This window comes from Ischnura elegans, chromosome 4 (assembly GCF_921293095.1).
Source record: "Ischnura elegans chromosome 4, ioIscEleg1.1, whole genome shotgun sequence".
NCBI classification, from domain to species: Eukaryota; Metazoa; Arthropoda; class Insecta; order Odonata; family Coenagrionidae; genus Ischnura; species Ischnura elegans.
The window spans coordinates 121,679,887-121,697,810 of record NC_060249.1 but is presented as its reverse complement, the minus strand read 5'-3'; the positions used below and the strand labels follow the sequence as shown (position 1 = coordinate 121,697,810).

The 17,924-nt window shown below is 38.3% G+C and overlaps 1 protein-coding gene across 1 annotated transcript in view; it reads left to right on the top strand.

Moving 5' to 3' along the window:
• LOC124158234 (kinesin-like protein KIF2A) overlaps window positions 1–17,924 on the top strand; it is a 108,584-nt gene that overhangs the window by 61,161 nt on the left and 29,499 nt on the right. Inside the window, exons 2-5 of the mRNA XM_046533423.1 lie at window positions 12,790–12,884; window positions 12,971–13,060; window positions 16,496–16,786; window positions 17,593–17,623. Of these exons, the coding sequence (XP_046389379.1) occupies window positions 12,790–12,884; window positions 12,971–13,060; window positions 16,496–16,786; window positions 17,593–17,623 (507 nt within the window). The remainder of the gene's footprint in view (window positions 1–12,789; window positions 12,885–12,970; window positions 13,061–16,495; window positions 16,787–17,592; window positions 17,624–17,924) is intronic.

Genomic DNA, 17,924 nt, shown 5'->3' with positions numbered 1-17,924 from the left:
AGATTCGAGGTGTAGATAAATGTTAATATTTTCTTGATAAAACCTGAACATTTCCTTACGATAGCGAAAGTTTCAAATACGTCCCGAAAAATGACGAAGTATGATCGGTCAAGCTGTAGGGATGCGTTCTCTTTGCATCCCATGCCAATTGCTGCTATTCGATTCTCCTCACGTAGCTCTTACGTAAGTGTTAGTCTTCCTCTTATAAGTCTTTGCCTCCTCCAGGATTTGAACCCTGGCCGTCTGAACGGAAAGCGAATGCTCTGGCCACCACCAAGCCAATTTCCGCATTTATTTCTGCTTCCTGACTGGGGTCTCCTTGGAGGCTCTGTCTGGATGCGTATTTTGAGCGTGGTTGGTGATACCACTTGCATCCACGTCAGAGAACTTGAGAACATTTGCGCTGGAGACTCGTCTGCTGTGATTGGACGAGCACCTCCGGTTGAGGTTGTCCGTAGGAGTGAAGAACAAGGTCTGGAGGAATCCGACAGTGATGCTGCACCTTTCTCGTGGCATTGGAGACCGGGGAGGAATAATTTCCGTATTCGAGTCAAGTTGAAACTAAAGTGTTCATTTAGTGACCCAATAGTGCCCAGTCTGATGCATGCGTATGTGACCAATGCCGTATATTAAGTCCACCTCTACTGGAGAAAGAGAACTTTGGTGTAAATATTTGATTAATGCTTAAAAAATGCATATTTCTGTAAAATGTTGATGATTATGGTTCTGATATCTTGTAGACAATTTATGCACGATAACAACTTCACGTTTACTTGTTTACAAAAGAACTTCCTCATACCTGCAGATTGCGTAGTGAATGTGCTACTCCAAGGGAATTGAAAGCATGTGTGACAATATATGTACATAAACGCAGTATTTTACAGTAGCCTCCTCGGTTAATGAATTCCTCATACTACCCCATTTTTTTATTTAAATCATAATTTTTGCGAAGTTCATGTATACAGTGGGCTTTAACTTAACTTAGATCTTTTTTTATCAATTTAATACACAGTTATCTTTTCAAACTCTGTTCACATTGAATTCTTACGAACCTAGGGGAAAATGAACGTGTAAAATACATTTGGGTGTAACTTAAGCTAGAGCATGTGGCGAAACCTGTGTCCGTTTTACGTCATTTCTGTTAACACATCACGAACTTACGTCTCCCACTGGGACTTCTTGATTTTTCTCTTATTTGACATTAATGGTATTGGGAATATGATTGAATTATCAAGCGAGTGCTATAGGGATTACCGTCGAAATCAATAAATAATCAACTAGACCTAATCTTAGACTCATTGTATCATCAGCGCACGTCATATCACAGGCGTTCTGTGATTGAACATCTATGCATTAATTTTTAAATTATTTAATTACTCCTTGTTTGTATTGGAATAGAGATGAAAATTAATTTTTACGTTGAGCTTGAAAAATTCCAAACTTATGGCTTATGTAACGCGGTTAATGTGTATGTCAACCTGGAGATTACGATGAATGATGTCTTGGAAACCCTGAATTATGCCAGAATTTTCTAGTGATGTCGACACGACACCCACTCATTCATTGGTCTTTTTGGCACGAATGTTCCTCTACTGCTCCGATGCGAATAACTTCACCTTTTCTGTATTGATGTAGTGCCCTTCACACGAAAAAAGTAATGACATTACCGACGTGTAAGGACCGCTGAATACCTTTCCCGTGTAAGTGAAGGAGAAATTGAAGTAAATGCTACTAGTGAGCGCGTACGTTACACACTAAATTCGGAAGACTTCTTGCAAAATTAAACGCATTCCCATAAAACAACAGACCGGCGTGCGACCAAATATCGGTCCACAGCTAAAAAATATTATAGAGTACAAAATAATGTACCAAAAGTTGAACACGGTAGGATATTTTAAATATAAACTTTTTTCTAGGTTCATTATTATTATTTCACCCTGGGTCACTAAACCTTCGTAATTTTTACGACGCGCCGAATTGAAATTCCTAAGGTTTGGAAAAGGCATTTCGTAGAAAAAATTACGTATTTTATGGTATTTTAAGTATTTTTCCCCAGCACCGTACGTACATTTTTTGTTACAAATCATAATAAAAATATTTGAAAAAATATTTTCTATGAAAGACATAAATTTAAAATATAAATTAGCCATAAAAAAACTTCAAGTTGATTGGTTTAAAGCACAAAAATAGCCGGACTGTAAGGTAAAAAAAATAGCGTCGTCAAAATGACGTAGGTTTAGTGATCACGTGACTCTGAGCTAGGTTTAGTAATATATAGGGTTAAATCCTACTGGATTTGTTTTTACTTTTTGCTCCTTTTTTTTTGGCTGTTTTTTTTTTACATACTGACTTACTAAAATGGCACCTGCGAAACAGCGCAATTCCCCGGGAGACATGAACGCGCGGACCCTCGCTGTCGATTGTCCGTGGGCGTGACTGTTGGGAGAGGAGAGAGGAGGGGTGGGGGGAGAGTGGAGTTGGACGACGACCCCTCCCAATGGCCTCCCCTCTGCCTCCGTGGGTTGTCTGCGCGTGACTCACGCCGCCCACTCACTCACTCAGTCGCTCGCCTTCTCTCCTGCATCATGCTGCTGCTCTTGTCTTCCACATAGACCCGCGCACCGCCGACCGCTAGTCCAATCCGCACCGTCAATGCCGAGTACACTGCGCCACCATAGTTTACATCCACATATTATTCTCCAAGCCGCCTCAAGAGGCGTGTGGCGGGCGGTGTTATGACACCAGCCGTTTACAACTGAAAAGGAGATGCTCGAACCAAGTTCCGCCTAACATTTATTAAATACCATTATTAGTTCGAGGGAAAAACGAATTCCCATACCTATTTGTACGGCAAAGTGTCTCTCTTAATGCATCGATACTGTCGGACCTGGAAATATAGTGGGGTTATTACACGATGCTCTCCATGTCGCTTTCAAAGTTACCCATTCTCAATTGCCCAAGCCATGGGCGTACCCAGAATCAAAACTTGGGGGGAGGAGGGCAAAACTAGCTGTGGTCGTTCAAGTTGTAACTTTTTTGCACAGAAAAGTTTAATAATCCCAAAATTTTAAGGAAATTATGACAGCAATTTATTAGTTTTTATAATTATTTGCTTGAAAAAAAATATGATTTTTATTTTAGCTCCTTATCTTATACTAATATCATTTTTCTTCGAAAGGAAAATTTGTTCATAACTTTTGTTTTGAACCAAATTTATTTTCGCTCCTAGTTGCCCATCCCTGCCCCCCGCTGGGTACGCCCATGGCTCTAGCAATCTTAGCCTAGCGCGCAGCCTCCGAGTAGCTACTTTTTTTTTAGTAGCTGCTCCTTGCCTAATTCGTTTAACGTACTTTTAACGTTTTCTGTACGCCCGTGTCATTTTTTGACAAATCCCGCAGTTTTCCGCGGTGAAATGTCGTTTCCTTTTTGTTTACTGCTGATCTTGATGCCTGTTCAATACGCAATATTTGTTTTGTACTTCTTTGAGTTCACATTCTGTCGTCAGTGACCAAGCGGCGCCGGAGATATCAACGGTGGGGACGCCTCACGCCATAGAAATACGCCAACGTGTGCGAATCTCGCAGGTCCTCCTTAAATTCGGTCAATTTTCGTTCCGCATGAGGTACCGCCACATCTCCATCGACCTTTAAGGGGGCGCATCACTCCAACTCGACGTGACGCATCACTTGTTTTTAGTGTTATCTATAGTAAGTTTTCCTGGATATCACACAATTACTTATATCACTTATTTTTACAGAGCGTGACCCGGGTTTCAATGAATTATCATCATCTTCAGGCAAAAGAATAATTTAGTTTAGCTAAGTTTTAATTTTCGCCTGAAGATGATGATACTTCATTGAAACCCGGGTCGCGCTCTGTAAAAAATAAGTGGTACAAGTAATTGTGTGATATCCAGGAAGACTTATAATGGAATACCACAATGTTAATCAAGAGTTAGTGAATTTTGGTCATCTATAAGTCTTGAAATTTTGGCGGAGATTTTTGTGGAGTAAGAACCCCATCAACAATTGTCCGTTTATCTAAGATTTCACCTCGGTATTTTGTCAGGTGTAAAACTGCAAATCTTAAACACAGATATATGCAGAAATTGGTTTATTCCATAGTCTCTGAACATTTCAAGATGATAGCGTTATTTTTAAGCCGTTATGCATCACGACAAAAGACTAAACACGACAGGTTGGTAGGGTTTGATGCGCTCTTTTAGCCCGCGTCCACCCTCTGTGATAATCTGGTTATCTTCTCTTGCGGTTTCTGCCGTCGTGTTGCGGTGTTGGCGGCCTGCCTCCCCTTCCGCTGGTCGCCGCCCCCTGTCATGACCACCTAGACTGAGTATTTAGGTGGTCATGCCCCTGTACTCCCACACGTCTTCCTTGTCCCCGGAGGAACAAGAGCAGGGGCCCCGCCCCTCCCTCCCATCCCTCTCTTTGCCTCTCAGGCTGAAGACGACCTTGCGACTCCCTGTGCATCCACCGGCCTCACACGCGACTCTGGGATCTTCTCTCGGCCTGGGGCGGGGTGTGGACCTGTGGTTCTCTCGCGTATACGCGGCATTTTTCCACCTCGAAAGTGCTTTTCTCCGCAATCCCTTGAATTCTTCCTTCTCTCGATGCCAGGGAGCGATTTGTGCTCCTTCAGCTTTATCACTGAATCGCTATGCATGACTAAACTTATCCATCCATTCCCTATTCTGATATTATTGGTGGGGTAATAGCTGTTGAGATAAACAGTCGCTTTTTTATAAACTTTGACGTAGCTAGTGAGCGGCTTTGAACGGTGATAGAGGGTAACATTCACGGAAAAAAATTGTCGAGGTCGGCCCGGAATGACTTACTTCAGACAGATAATGGAGAGACGCCGGTTGTAAATAATGCATCGAAATGAAACGACTTATTTATAAAGAGAAGAAAGAAATGGAAGAAATCGTTAGCGGATAATCAGCCGGAGGGATGGTATCGTAAGAAGTAATTGACGATACTTCCTCGGATATTGGCCTTAAGTTCCTAAATTGACGTATTCGAGAATTTGCGTGCCTTTGACTGCTATTTGTTGGATTTTTAAAACGACTTTTTTTGGGCGAAGTGACAAACATATCTCAGTTAGTGAGAAACACATGTGTTTCGCGGTTATGGCTTGGTGCTGAGTGTGAGAATTCTCTCCACTCAGATAGGCCCGTTATGTTTCCACGCAATCATCCTGATTCGGATTTTACGGAATCCATCTTCATGCCATGCCTTGCCAAAAGTGGCGCGCATTCTTAGCTCCCTGCTTCGTCGCATAAACAGCTTCAAATGCCGCGAATGAATGCAAGTTGGTGAGTTTACTTGTGCCGGGAAAAAGTTATACCCGTGGAAACGGCCGTTGATGTGAGCAGAAAAGAACAACTCCCGTGTCTCTGTCATATTTGCGGTGGCCGAGTCACGCAAGCGTCACTCAACCATATGAAAACGTCGTTTCACCGTCTTAATATCCGCTTCATTTTATTCTTGGCTCATATCACTGTCGCTCCGCTAATTTGTTCGATTATTTTTCTTAAACTACGAGCTATAACTCATTACCAATTTATTCTATCGTAATCGGTTCCTTGATGTACTTATTATTGTTAATGAGGACTTTGGCGTGAGGATTAATCGCATGAATACCAAAGTTATATGATTTTTTAAGCATTACGATTAAGGAATTCGGACTTCAAGATAAAAGTAGATTGTCACTAAATAGGGCAGGTTGAGGAGTTCAACTATTTGGGCATCACATATGAGGATAACGGATGCAGCAGTAAGGACGTCAGGAAGAGAATTAAGTTAGGAAAAGAGGAGTTCATGAATCGGGAAGAGCTAATGAGAGAATTCTTATGTAAGAGTTTTAAGAAAAGGGCTGTGGAGAGTCTGATCTGGAGTTTAGAGGTTTACGCTGCGGAAGAAAAGACTAGACCTTCTAGATGTAGGTGTGGAAAAGGCCAAGGGGATGGAGAGGAGAAGGAACGACGAAGTGCTGGACATGGTGGGTGAGGAAAGGCGGCTTCTAGGTGAGATACGGAGGAGGCAATGTATGGATGGAGCGAGCATGTACTGAGCGGGAAGGGGATGTTGAAAACTTCGTTAGAGTGTGGAATGTGACGTAAGCGAGAGAAAGGGGGGGGGGGTAGATTTACAGTATTTATAAGTGGAATGAGAAGGAGTAAAAATTTTGTGAGTTGAAGATGGAAATGGAAGCTGGGAGTTGAATTCCTTAAAATTGTGCTCAGTGCGAATTCTAGGTGCTTCCATAATCTAGTGTAAGGTACTGGGTACCAGCACTAAAAGATGTGTATGAAGCCTTCATTTTTGAGCCCCTCGTTAACTTTGTGACGAGCCTCGTAACTGATGAGCCCAATTTAATGTACAATTATTTATCATATAACCTTCGCTTAACCGAATGTTCTTGAAATTAGAGACTTAACAGTTATATTATCTCCATTCTTCCTCAGAGCCGGTTCAACTTTTTTGAGGGTTCACTGGGGTGAAAGGGAATGCTAGCATTTAATGCAGGGTATTAATGGGAATAAGGGAATAAATAACATGTCTATTTTGTTCTTGACCACTTGCTTGTATTTAAATATGAACTATTGAGGTTTAGGTCATAGTTTTATTTTAGTTTAGGATTTTTTTCCATTTTTAAGGCTTATTTTATCGATGGCCACCTTCCATCAAACTAAACAACTCCATAAAAAATATGTCACATCAACTGTCTTAATTTGTTTTTTAAATTTAAATTCTATTTGTTAAAAATTTTTATCGGATATTTTTTGCGCTGTAAAATTAATTGTTAATACACGACCACTTTTGTAATTATTACACTTATCATATTTTCGTATTACAAGCCTTGGAAATGGCAAATAAATTTCCAAAGCGTTGGAAAATGTGTTTCGATATAAATGACTTAAACCTCGTGCAGTTTAATTCAAATATAAAAAGGAATAATTAGCACTGCAGTTTATGATTATGTGGGCGAGAGCAGACTATTACGTTAATAGAAATACAATGCCTGTCGACAAAACGGGGGTTGGGGATAATCTCCCATAGAAATTCAAATAACATGGACGCTAGAGCGAATTTCACAAGCATTGTAGAAGTGATAAAACGTCAATTTGCGTAGAAGAAACATCTTAATGCTAAACATTTGAAAAAATTATAAGCAATGACGATGGTTGTTACCCTGATTCTCCCTGAAGCATCTCTTGCTCTTGGCGTATCTCACCATCTCGGGAGTCTCAGCGAAGCCTATTAGCGGGAAATGAAGGGTCAGGTCTCGGTATTTGGTCAGTGCTCGGCCAATAACCTTTGCCCGATGTGATGACGACTTGATTCTTTTCTCCTCGTAATAGTGAATTAAGTCTGACACCCGACTCAAGTCTGCGTCAACTAATGAAATTAGTGGTGAAGTGCGGCTGTGGGGATTAATCCTGAGTTGGGGTAAGGGATCTGAGGGCAGAGACTGGCCCTCTGGTTGTCACCCGTCTCTATTTCGCACTGAGGCGACAACCGTCTCTTTGGCGCGAAGGTGTCGGATATTTGACACGCGTGGTCGTCATCCTCCCTCCCTTCCCTGTGGAGAAGGGATCGTCGCGATCATATGTGACTGACAAATAAGATTTCTTTCGTAATAAATACAATCAAGCTCATGCGAAGGTGGAAAATGTTCTCTTGATTCATTCACTATTTATTTGCCCAAAAAACAATAGTATTCATTAGATTTTTTGCGTAAAAGTATGTAATTCAGTTTTAACGGATAAGTAGTAATTCGTATTTACTTCAGCGTAAGCAACCTAAAATTCCATTTGGATTTACGAAGGAAATGTTTTATCAAAAGCTTAAATAGCAATTTAATGATCGCAAAGACTTGGAAATGACTTTAAATTCGGATAAAAATTTATGAAAAGCTACCTTATAATCGAATATATAAACGTAATAATGACCGTCGTTGGTTTAACGACGCGCGCGTGTCCCTTCATTTTTATATTTAATGATTGAGTTTCCATCTTGTAGTTCTGGATCGCATTGATATATCACTTTGTAGTGTTTTTGTTTCTATTCCCATTCATAGAATGGTGTTTTGTTGTCCTTAAAACCAATAACTGCTTTGTCAATTATTCCCGTATTACCAATTAATCACTATTCCTTAATAGGGTAGTTTCCTTCATCAAAGAAAACGAAAGGCATTGATTGCGATTCGTTACCCACCATTAGTGTATTCATAATATACAAATAATTTGGTTTTAGAAATACCGGTTTAGATGAATGGCAATGGTCAATTTTATCCTCATTTGAAAAAGGCCAGATTGGCGCCCATGCGATGCCACTCCACGTGACGTCACAGGGACCTAGTTTCTATACGAGTAGATAGGAGTTTTACATCGTCTGAGATAACCAATGCATGCATGAGGCACAGAGCTCAGTGAAACATCTCTTAATAATCACCTCTTAAAACTGGCCATGGTCGGAAAGTTTCCTTCGTTTGATAAGGTATTAATAATCCATAATTAAGCCAAGCGCTATCTGCTACCAACTACCAGCCTGCATCGTATCAGCGCTTAAAGTCTCGCCCCAAGGTCACCTCACAAGGCGACAGCGGGAATCAGAATGACGTCACACGGTGTTTTCCCTTCATTCATACTTAGCCGTCGCGTTTTCGCGCGCTTTAAAATTTTCACTTTTCATTTAATCGCGAAAAATAGATATCGTCATTAAAAAATCTAAAAGCGTGAAATACGTACTCCAGGATCTTTCGATTTAGGCAATAAAAAAATAATAGGAAACCACCCTATTCCCAATGATTCGCTATATTATTTTGAGAACTAGATTTTTTATATTATTATAATTAAAATTTCATTAATGTTCTTATTTGCGTATATATTTGGTAAATTTTTATGCAGGATCATCATCATCCTTCTTCCACTGATAAGCTTTAAAAGATCGAGTTGTTTGAAGTACGGATTGGTGCACCCTCATGTCCTGGATTTGCCCACTCGTCAGACTCGTCAGACTCGACCCGGCGAGAATTCTATTTGGCGGCCTTTTGTGTCTCGTGTCGCGATTGATTTTCTCCTGCCTCGGAGAGCGATGATAATGGTGCAAGGAAGGGCATGACTCGCGCGCCTCTTGACATCCGCGAATTCCTCGGCGCTTTCTCGTGTCTAATCAATCGCTGTCGACGATAGCTACCCAGGATCAAGGGTATTCGTTTCAGCGAAGGCGTAGCAGAATCAGGGTGTATAGAACTAGTCGGGAAAAGTCGGGGAATCAGGAAAATTTCGGGAATACACCAATGCGAGGAAGAAAATGCCGATTTGTTGAAAATAATTTAATTTAGAGAGTCAGACAAGAGATACTTATTCCGCTAGTTGTCGAAATAAAAATAAGAACTTAAGCATTTAATGTTAATATGGGATTTCCCCTGAAGTTCATCCGTTTTTTGAGTCCTATTTTGTGTCTTTGGCTTTGGGGTGTAGTTGTAGTTCGGAATTGTGATTTAACTGCTCAAACTTCTCATAATTCAGTCAGGTTACTATAAAATCACGAAACCTTCTCAGAAAATTTTCTTTGATTACTATTCTTTTACCGGTATGTTTTTTTACAAAGTTATTGATTCTGAACAGAATGTTGTTCTATTATTCCTCTCTAGTCTAATATAGTCATGACTTATACAACCTACCTTCTTGTTCTAAACTGTGACAATTTTAAAATTGAAACAAGTGGACTTGAAATAAACCGATACACATCTCATTGACCTTTTTGCCCAGGAATTTCTCAATTTTTACTTTAAATTGTCTGGCATTTGTATTCCTTTAATTTAATTATAAATGTCATCTTTAGCTGTCCATAATGTGTTTAACGGTTATTTTTCGATTCTCACTGCCTGTAGTATCTGGAGAGACTGGTGTAACAATCGATCTGGAAAATAACAAAAGCAGTGTGAATGTTGCAATTTAATGTTAATATTAGTTGTGCTAAAAGCACTCTTAAATCTGGGTATGATGTGCCCACCTTTATAATTATCAATAAAATTTGTTATCTTTATCATAAAGTGCGGTTCCTTAAAGTGGCAATAATTAGTTATTAAAACTACTGGTAATATGCTATCATCTCTCGATCAACTCACATGAAAGTTTTTAGTTAGTGGACATATTGACTCCTTTGGTGGCTGCACTTATTTGGTTTAACTAAAGAATTAAACACCAGTCTGTCTCTTTTTCACCCCTATGATATTATGAAAGACAAGTGAAAATTTTAATTTCCACTTATATCTTTATTTGTACCAACCTTTGGATTTAATCACTGAGTGAGTGAGCAAATATGTATTTTTCAAGGCAGAGTTATTTTATCAAAGGTATTACGGCTATTTAGTAAAACTGGTTGAACATCGTATGTATTTAGTAAAAGTGTTACGTGCTTACCGTATATCTCCGAATATAGTCCCCCCTTTTTTTCCAAAAATGGCCGCGGAAAAGTAAGGGGGGGGGGGAACTATAATCGAGTGTAATCCAATTTAGCATACTAAAGGTGACCATAAAGTAATAAATAACGGCATAATGGCTAATGTTCTCGTAGTCTTTGAGTATATTTATGAGGATTATAATCGGAGATATTAGTAAATACTGCCACGTTTTACCGGAAATTAAGACAATTTTTACCACAAATGTTGTACAGATACGATTATTCCGATTCAAATCGCATATCGAATATGCGTTTTCACGGAATCCATCGGGTAGCCGTTAATTTTTCTTGGAAAAGTATTGTTAGAATAATTCAATCGACACTGATCACTTAATGACGCAAAACAGTAAATAATTAAAATGAAAACTAAACACACACTATCATTACATTAATCGAACACTAGAATTGAATCAATAGTAGGTATATGTACCCGTCGCTCATTTAATAACTACACGATTTAAATAATTGCGAAAAATAAACAGATAAAGTGAACCTTTCGTGACGATTTAGCATTTCATTGCGTCCGTAGCTACTATACGTCCATGTGCCCGTGCGGTTCGTGTTTACAACCACTGCCTTTACCGCTTTCACAGAACAAGAATGCGCAATAGGTGATGCATTTGTTTCTGAAAAGGCGCAATAATCGACGACTTTAAACCAGAAGCGCCGGCATTACTGCATTTGATCGAAATACAGCGACTCAGCATCGAAAGTGTAATCAATTTATTGAGGAATATCTTCAATTCGTCAGGGTAAATAGGATCGATAAATTACGTCGCATAACGTTTCGCAATTATTTCCGCGATATTTTCTTTATTAAAAATAATTTTACGTTCAACAGTGAGGTGATGGATCAAGTAGAAAGATGAGGATCAATCCTGCCGCAGATTAGAGGCCTTCAAAGACGGAGTTTCGATGCCAATTTAAAAATAGCCGTTGCAGAATACGCCGTAAATCATAGTATTTACAGCGCTAGCAAAGCGCTAATACATCGCGGAAGTCATTTCGGGGGTCTCGATGCGGCAGATTCAAAGAATTAGAGGAAAATATCGTCGAATTTGTGCGCAAATGCAGAGCAGAAGCTCTTTGTGTAACTTATGCAATGATTCGCGACGAGGCATTGAAAATTGATATAATTTTTTTTCAGTTTTAATGTTTGTTGGAAAAAGTTTATTTCTTAATTTTATTACTTTGATATTTGTAAGTCCTGTAGTTAAATTGTTTTGCTTAGCAGGCATTTGATAGCAATATTTTTATAATATTTATAATTTATTTAACACAATTTTATTTAGATTTCCTAAATTCTTCAGGTCACTTGGATTTGTGATGACTTATGATGGGTGTGTTACACTGGATCTAAGGAAGTTTCAGGGCCAAATGCAATACTGTTTATGTGCTTTAAGTTAAAGCTTATATATTGAAATTGTCTGTAGTCATTTGGAAATCAAAAATATTAATAATTTGTGAAGGTTTAAAAAATACAATAGCCTTGGATACTTAAAAAAATTTCTCATTTCTTCATTACATCTGGTTAAGGAACTATAAATTACTGATACATGCAATGGATCACAACATGTTTTAGGTATAGTTATTTTGTTGTGATGGAAAATATGTGAACAGATTTGTTCTTAATCTTCACAGAAAATAATAGTTTTTATCGAATCTAGAATCTTAACTTGCTAACCACAGAAAAATTGCCTTCCTTTACATTTTAAAATTTTTCCCAAAACTGAGGTCTCAAAATTGGGGGGGGGGGACTATATTCGGAGATATACGGTAATTCTGAACTCACACTTGATGCAATTAACTAATTTCATGAAGAAAACTCTGAAATAAGTAATAGCCAATTTCTCATTGCCTTTCTCATTTGAGTAATCAATGAATGTATCCTCTTTATATGGATGAGATGGAACCAAGAGCATTGAGTTATCTAGAATGAAGATCCCTTGATTAGAGTAGTTGTGTATCCCTTTGACTAATTTTTCCATTGATTTGATTTTCAATGAGCTTTTGTATTCTGTGTCCTTGGTTTTGTCAGATGAAAATTTCTCTCCCTCGTGGGTAAGAATCATAAGTAATGATCTCTCATACTGCATTGCGGTTTTAATCTATTTTTTCTGATGTGTGAAACCTGCTTATCTGATCTGAACTCGGAATAGCTATCATTATAGGAAAAAGATTTTTATCATTAGCATATTCAATATCCATATTTTGTACTATATGTAATAAAAGTAATTGTTAGTTTAAGCAAATAATTGAATGCCATTTTTTATACTAAGCACCTTTTATTGTTTTTCAGGAAGGGTACACTCAGCCATTATTTCTGGAATAAATAGGGACTCTCGTAGTGTTACCGTAGAATGGTTTGAAGCCGGTGAGACCAAGGGGAAGGAGGTGAGTACATTCCAACTAATTTGTTCATAACATTTGGAGTCTTTTTCTTTCATTCATCTTCTAATTGGAAACTCTTTCCTTTCTAGATTGAGTTGGAAGCTATTTTGTCCCTCAACCCTGACCTCGGTCCCACAATGGATAATCAGCAGAACATCAATCCCAGGAGAAGAAGAATAGTAAGTCATAAATATAAATTTTATTCTCAATTCTTTAAATTTTCTGCTGTGATTTATTTCAGTGTCGACCTCATCATTGCCGTTGGAAATCCGGATCATTCTTAAAATAATCTCTCACTCTTAGATGTTGGATAGTTTGCTTTTCCTTTTTTAGGTTCATGCTGCCTGTTCCATTTGTAAAGCAGAGCTGCTTCATTTGCTTGCCAACTAATTTATTTTTTTAATAGCATAAATAAAATTTCATGATAACAGGGTCAAATATGTGTAACAAGGGCTCTTTCAGAAAGTAAAAGTTGATCATTCAATTGTAGAAAACTTATGTGGGAGTGAAGGTCCTGATGCTGAGATAGAAATAGTATGGCTAAATTTGATGTATTATTTTGTTTACTCCTGAAGCTCTCGAGTAAGTTCTTGGTGAAATATGTCCAATTCAAAGTCAAATCCCTATGGCTTAGACTGGGGTAAGGTACATTCTCCAACCAAACCTTTTGTGTTGATGAACTGAGTGAGTCAGTTCGAAAGATTCCTGATAACAATTTGCTGGTATGTTGAAAATTTCTCCCTCAGAATCAGTGCCCATTAAAAGTTTCAGAAGATATTAGAATGAACCAATCAAAAAGTGAATCCCTCAATTGGTAAATTCGTCATGAAGGGGGGTTTGACTATATTCCTATGGTTTTATGACCATTATGAAAATTAGGGATGGTGTAAGACCATTTTAAAATCCATAGTTATGAAGTAGCAGCGATAGCAATTCAATGGTTGGGCTCATCAACTTTCACTTCATGGAGGTCTCTTTGCTACTGTACCTGATTCCATGAGCAAAAACTTGAACACTTTCAGAAGTCAAATTTTTTTTTAATTTTCCTGATTCCATTTCAAATTCTCTTTCCTAGCCTCTTATATGTATTTCCATTTTCTGAAAACTATCAGACACCCTGATAATGTTGATGTGCACTTGTAGATGTGTCGTGATAGGTGACTTATGGCAGTCGCACAGGCATGACATTTGTCTACTCAGCTAAATTTTGTTAATGAATTAGTATTCTTATGTGTGTGTGTGTAACTGAAGCTGATGAATTTATAGAAAATTTAAACATTTTTCCTGATAAAATTGTCAATATACGTGGCTACTACATGGTCCTAGTACTGCTTTCTAGAGGGTAAAGGACAAGCATTTGAATGCCATCAGCTTTGTACACTGCTCTATTTAATCTTTCATTTCATCCTGCTGGATTTGTTATGAGAACATAAGGTGTACATTTTGAATTATCTGCCTGTCCTTCTATTCTCAGGAAATATCTCTGAATTCTCAGGAAAGCTGCGTGTCATATGCTAAACCTCCCTTCACATGTTAAATTTTTAGTGTAGGTAAGGAATGGGAAATATTTTTGATCAGAATACATATTTTGTGGTTGAATGTAGTATGATGGAAATAAAAGTGAATCGTGCTTATGATATTAGTCTGTATTGAATGTTATAATGAGTATATTTTCTGATGAATGAGTGTTGTTGTTTTGTGTAAACAGCACATTCCTCAACCATGCCTGCCATTACAACCATGAATTTCCCCATCTGGACTCTCTGTACTCTTTTTAAATCCATTCAATATGATATCATGAGCTCCACCAGATTTTGCTAAAATTTATTTCAATTTATATTCATAAATTCTTTAACTTGAAGTGCTTTGCTATGCATTCAACTCCCAATGTGCCTATGTGATATTATTTTTCATGTTAAACAGGACTGTGCTATTCGTTTTATGCCCTGGCTCTATGCCCTGGCCTGACAACTTCATAATGTTGAGCTTATCGTGCCTTCAAAGTGATGATGATTGTTGACCATCTTGTTTTATTTTCTTACATCTTACGTCATTAAATCTTACAGAATTCTCTTTCCTTCCATTCAATTTTGATCCATGAAATTTTATTTATACCTTTCTCTAGACGAACAGAATCACATGTTCTTAAACGTGAGCAATGTGATGTTGTGGCTTCCTTTTTACGAAAATCATTCAGAAAGTTATGTATTCATTTTGAAATACCTTGCTGTTAGCTATAAATTTCTTATTTGTCCGGCTGACCATGGTTTACTTTCAAGATATTGATTCATAGGTGCTTTATAGGAACTAAACTTTGTCCAGTCTTTATTTATTATCATCACTGTTTTACTTATAGTTTTATATAGTGAATTCAGGAACAGTTTTAGTTGCTTTTAAAGTTACTATTAAATCACTTTATGAAAGAGTTAATGTGTTCTGGTAATGTCATGGCAGATTTTTATCCGAATTTCTTTATTTGATGTGAATTAAGAGTAGGGATCAGCAACCCCTGGCCCACATTGCAAATATCAGTGAATTTTCTCCCATCTTTGAACATGTAACCATGGTGGTATGCCGGAATCCTTTGAGGTTGATTCCTTCAGGTAAACAAGGGCTTTCCCAATAATGAATTAGTGGATATTTGGAATCATTCCATGCCAGAATTTCACTTGATTGATTCAAGCTTAACCCCTGTGGTGTGTAAAGGTTGCTGACTCCTGTGGTAGAGATTTTGGTGCATGTCTTTCCATGGAAGAAGTATTTAGTTAAAAAAAAATAACTCTTGTGTGGTGGGGATGCCTGGGTGACTATTTTTGTTTCCTGGAATTCAGAGAATCTTCACTTCTGTTGTGTGTCATTTATGGATTAAGTGATTATTCACACTGAGTGTGATTTTGTGCATGTGTACACTTGAATATGCAGTGTTATCTCAGAGTAAGAATAAGAAAGAGCGATTGTGCATGAATGGCCAAACTTGAATGAGGAAATCTCCAAATCCCATGCCCTCTTACTCCCCATACGTTTCCATGACAGGGATGACTGCTGGTTTTTTTTTGTCTTCGCTCCATTTCTCTTGAAATGGTTGCTTCCCAATATCACTGGTGGTGGCTTGTTCCCTCAGTGATTGGTCAAGAATCTCCCCTCGGGTACCTTCCTAATCCTCCTAATCCAGCAAATTTGTTTTGCCTGTTATGATGAGATTTCCATTCCATTAATGCTAGCCAAAATCCACTCCCTTCAGTGGCTGAAGGTTTAAAACATAAATTACTTGTAGACCTGCCCTCTGGAGTGTAACCGTACAAGGCTGTATATGGTGATTTCATCAACAGTGCTCTTTGAATCAAAGAGGTGAGATCATATCGTATGAAAATTGTGTAGTACTTTATAAATTTAAGGCTTACAGAAAAAGAATAGGCCTCAAGCTTTAGCTGAAACGTATGAGCCTTTAATTTATTAACTTTTTATAGTTTCCTTACGAATGGATGTTGGCATTATTCAGACATCACGTGGTTTCAATGCTGGCCTCACCTTTCTGCAGCCAATTTGTGCGCTCTTGCTTATGTTTAATCTGAGATGGAATTATGGTACAAGGATCTAACGAACTGGGCCCACAGCAGGATGTGGTGCCTAGGTCGAAGCGGGAGAGCATCCCGATAGAGGACGAGGAGGTGGAGCTGGACGACATGGATGAGGGGGAGGGGGACGACGACCTGGATGACGACGACGACGATGACGACATTGACTTGGAGGACGCCCTGCTGGATGTGGATGCCGCTGATCTTGAGGACGAAGACTGCAACCGCAACCATGCGCCGCAAATCCCTCCCTCCTCATCCACAATGCCCCTGCGCACGCCAGCCAGCCATCGTCCAGCTATCGCAAGGGTCAGCCTGGAAAAAGAAAAAAATCCTCCAAACTTATGACTCTTTAATTCTTCTTTTCCTTTTTTGGTTCAGTTACATATTGTGTTCCACTCCTTCTCATTCATGCCCCCTCCCCTCAACACGCACTCATTTATTTATCATATTATGTATTTGCTCAAAAACACCTCTGATAATTTTTTTTAATGCAGCTTGATTTTTTTACTCTACAGTTACTTTTGTGTACCATTTGGTTTATTTTATTTTTGTGCATGCAGTTCCAGCTTGTTGGGGGGCTGAGTGTTGTTTCAAGTCTAATTTTTGCATTTTTTTCCTTGATTTATCATTATGATTTGATATTTTTTATAGAAGATTCCTGTACATGCTACTTTTGCATTCCGTATTCTCAGGTGGTTGTTTCACTGAATTAGATTGCTGTTGATTTTGCTGCTGCTGATGGTTTTCTGCTGGACAATCATGCTTCTCGGAGCCAAGTTCTCGTTGCACTGTGTGAATCCTTCAGTTTCTCTAACTTGAAAATTCATAGAGCATACTGGGCTTGTATTGACCATATTTACTTTCCCTAAACGGGTTCCTTAATCATCACCATTCATTGTCATTTGAATGAAAGCCTCTCTTCAGCAGTGTGATGGAGTACAATATATATTACCTACATCAGCAGACATTTTCAGTTATTTCTCTGAACTAACGGGAGTAACAACCCTGATAATTTGTTAATGACTAAAATCTCTCAATTATTTTGCATAATTAGCCATAAATGGTTACTCAAATGTCAGTTCCTGTGAATATATGATGAAATTAGTCTCATGTGTCTTTGTATTCCATTTCAGGTTCCTCCATCCAACATGGTTAATGCAAAAGGTAAATTTGTTAATTTGACACTAATTGTTCTAGTGCATTTATCTTGTTAAAATTTTGCGCAGAATTATTAAATGACACTTCATGACATTTTATTTGCCCTATAATTAGGGTATTAATTTTGTAATTTCTCCTCTTTTGGTGATGTACCAAGTAATTAATGGTGGGCTATTACTTCAGTGGCAAAATTGCAGTTTTTCATTCCTTCCAGAATTGCTTGTAATAGTGCAAAATATTAGTACTTAAACTTTTTGTTTATTTGTCAGTCATTATTACTTTTCAACTCCGGCTTAGCACAGGTTTA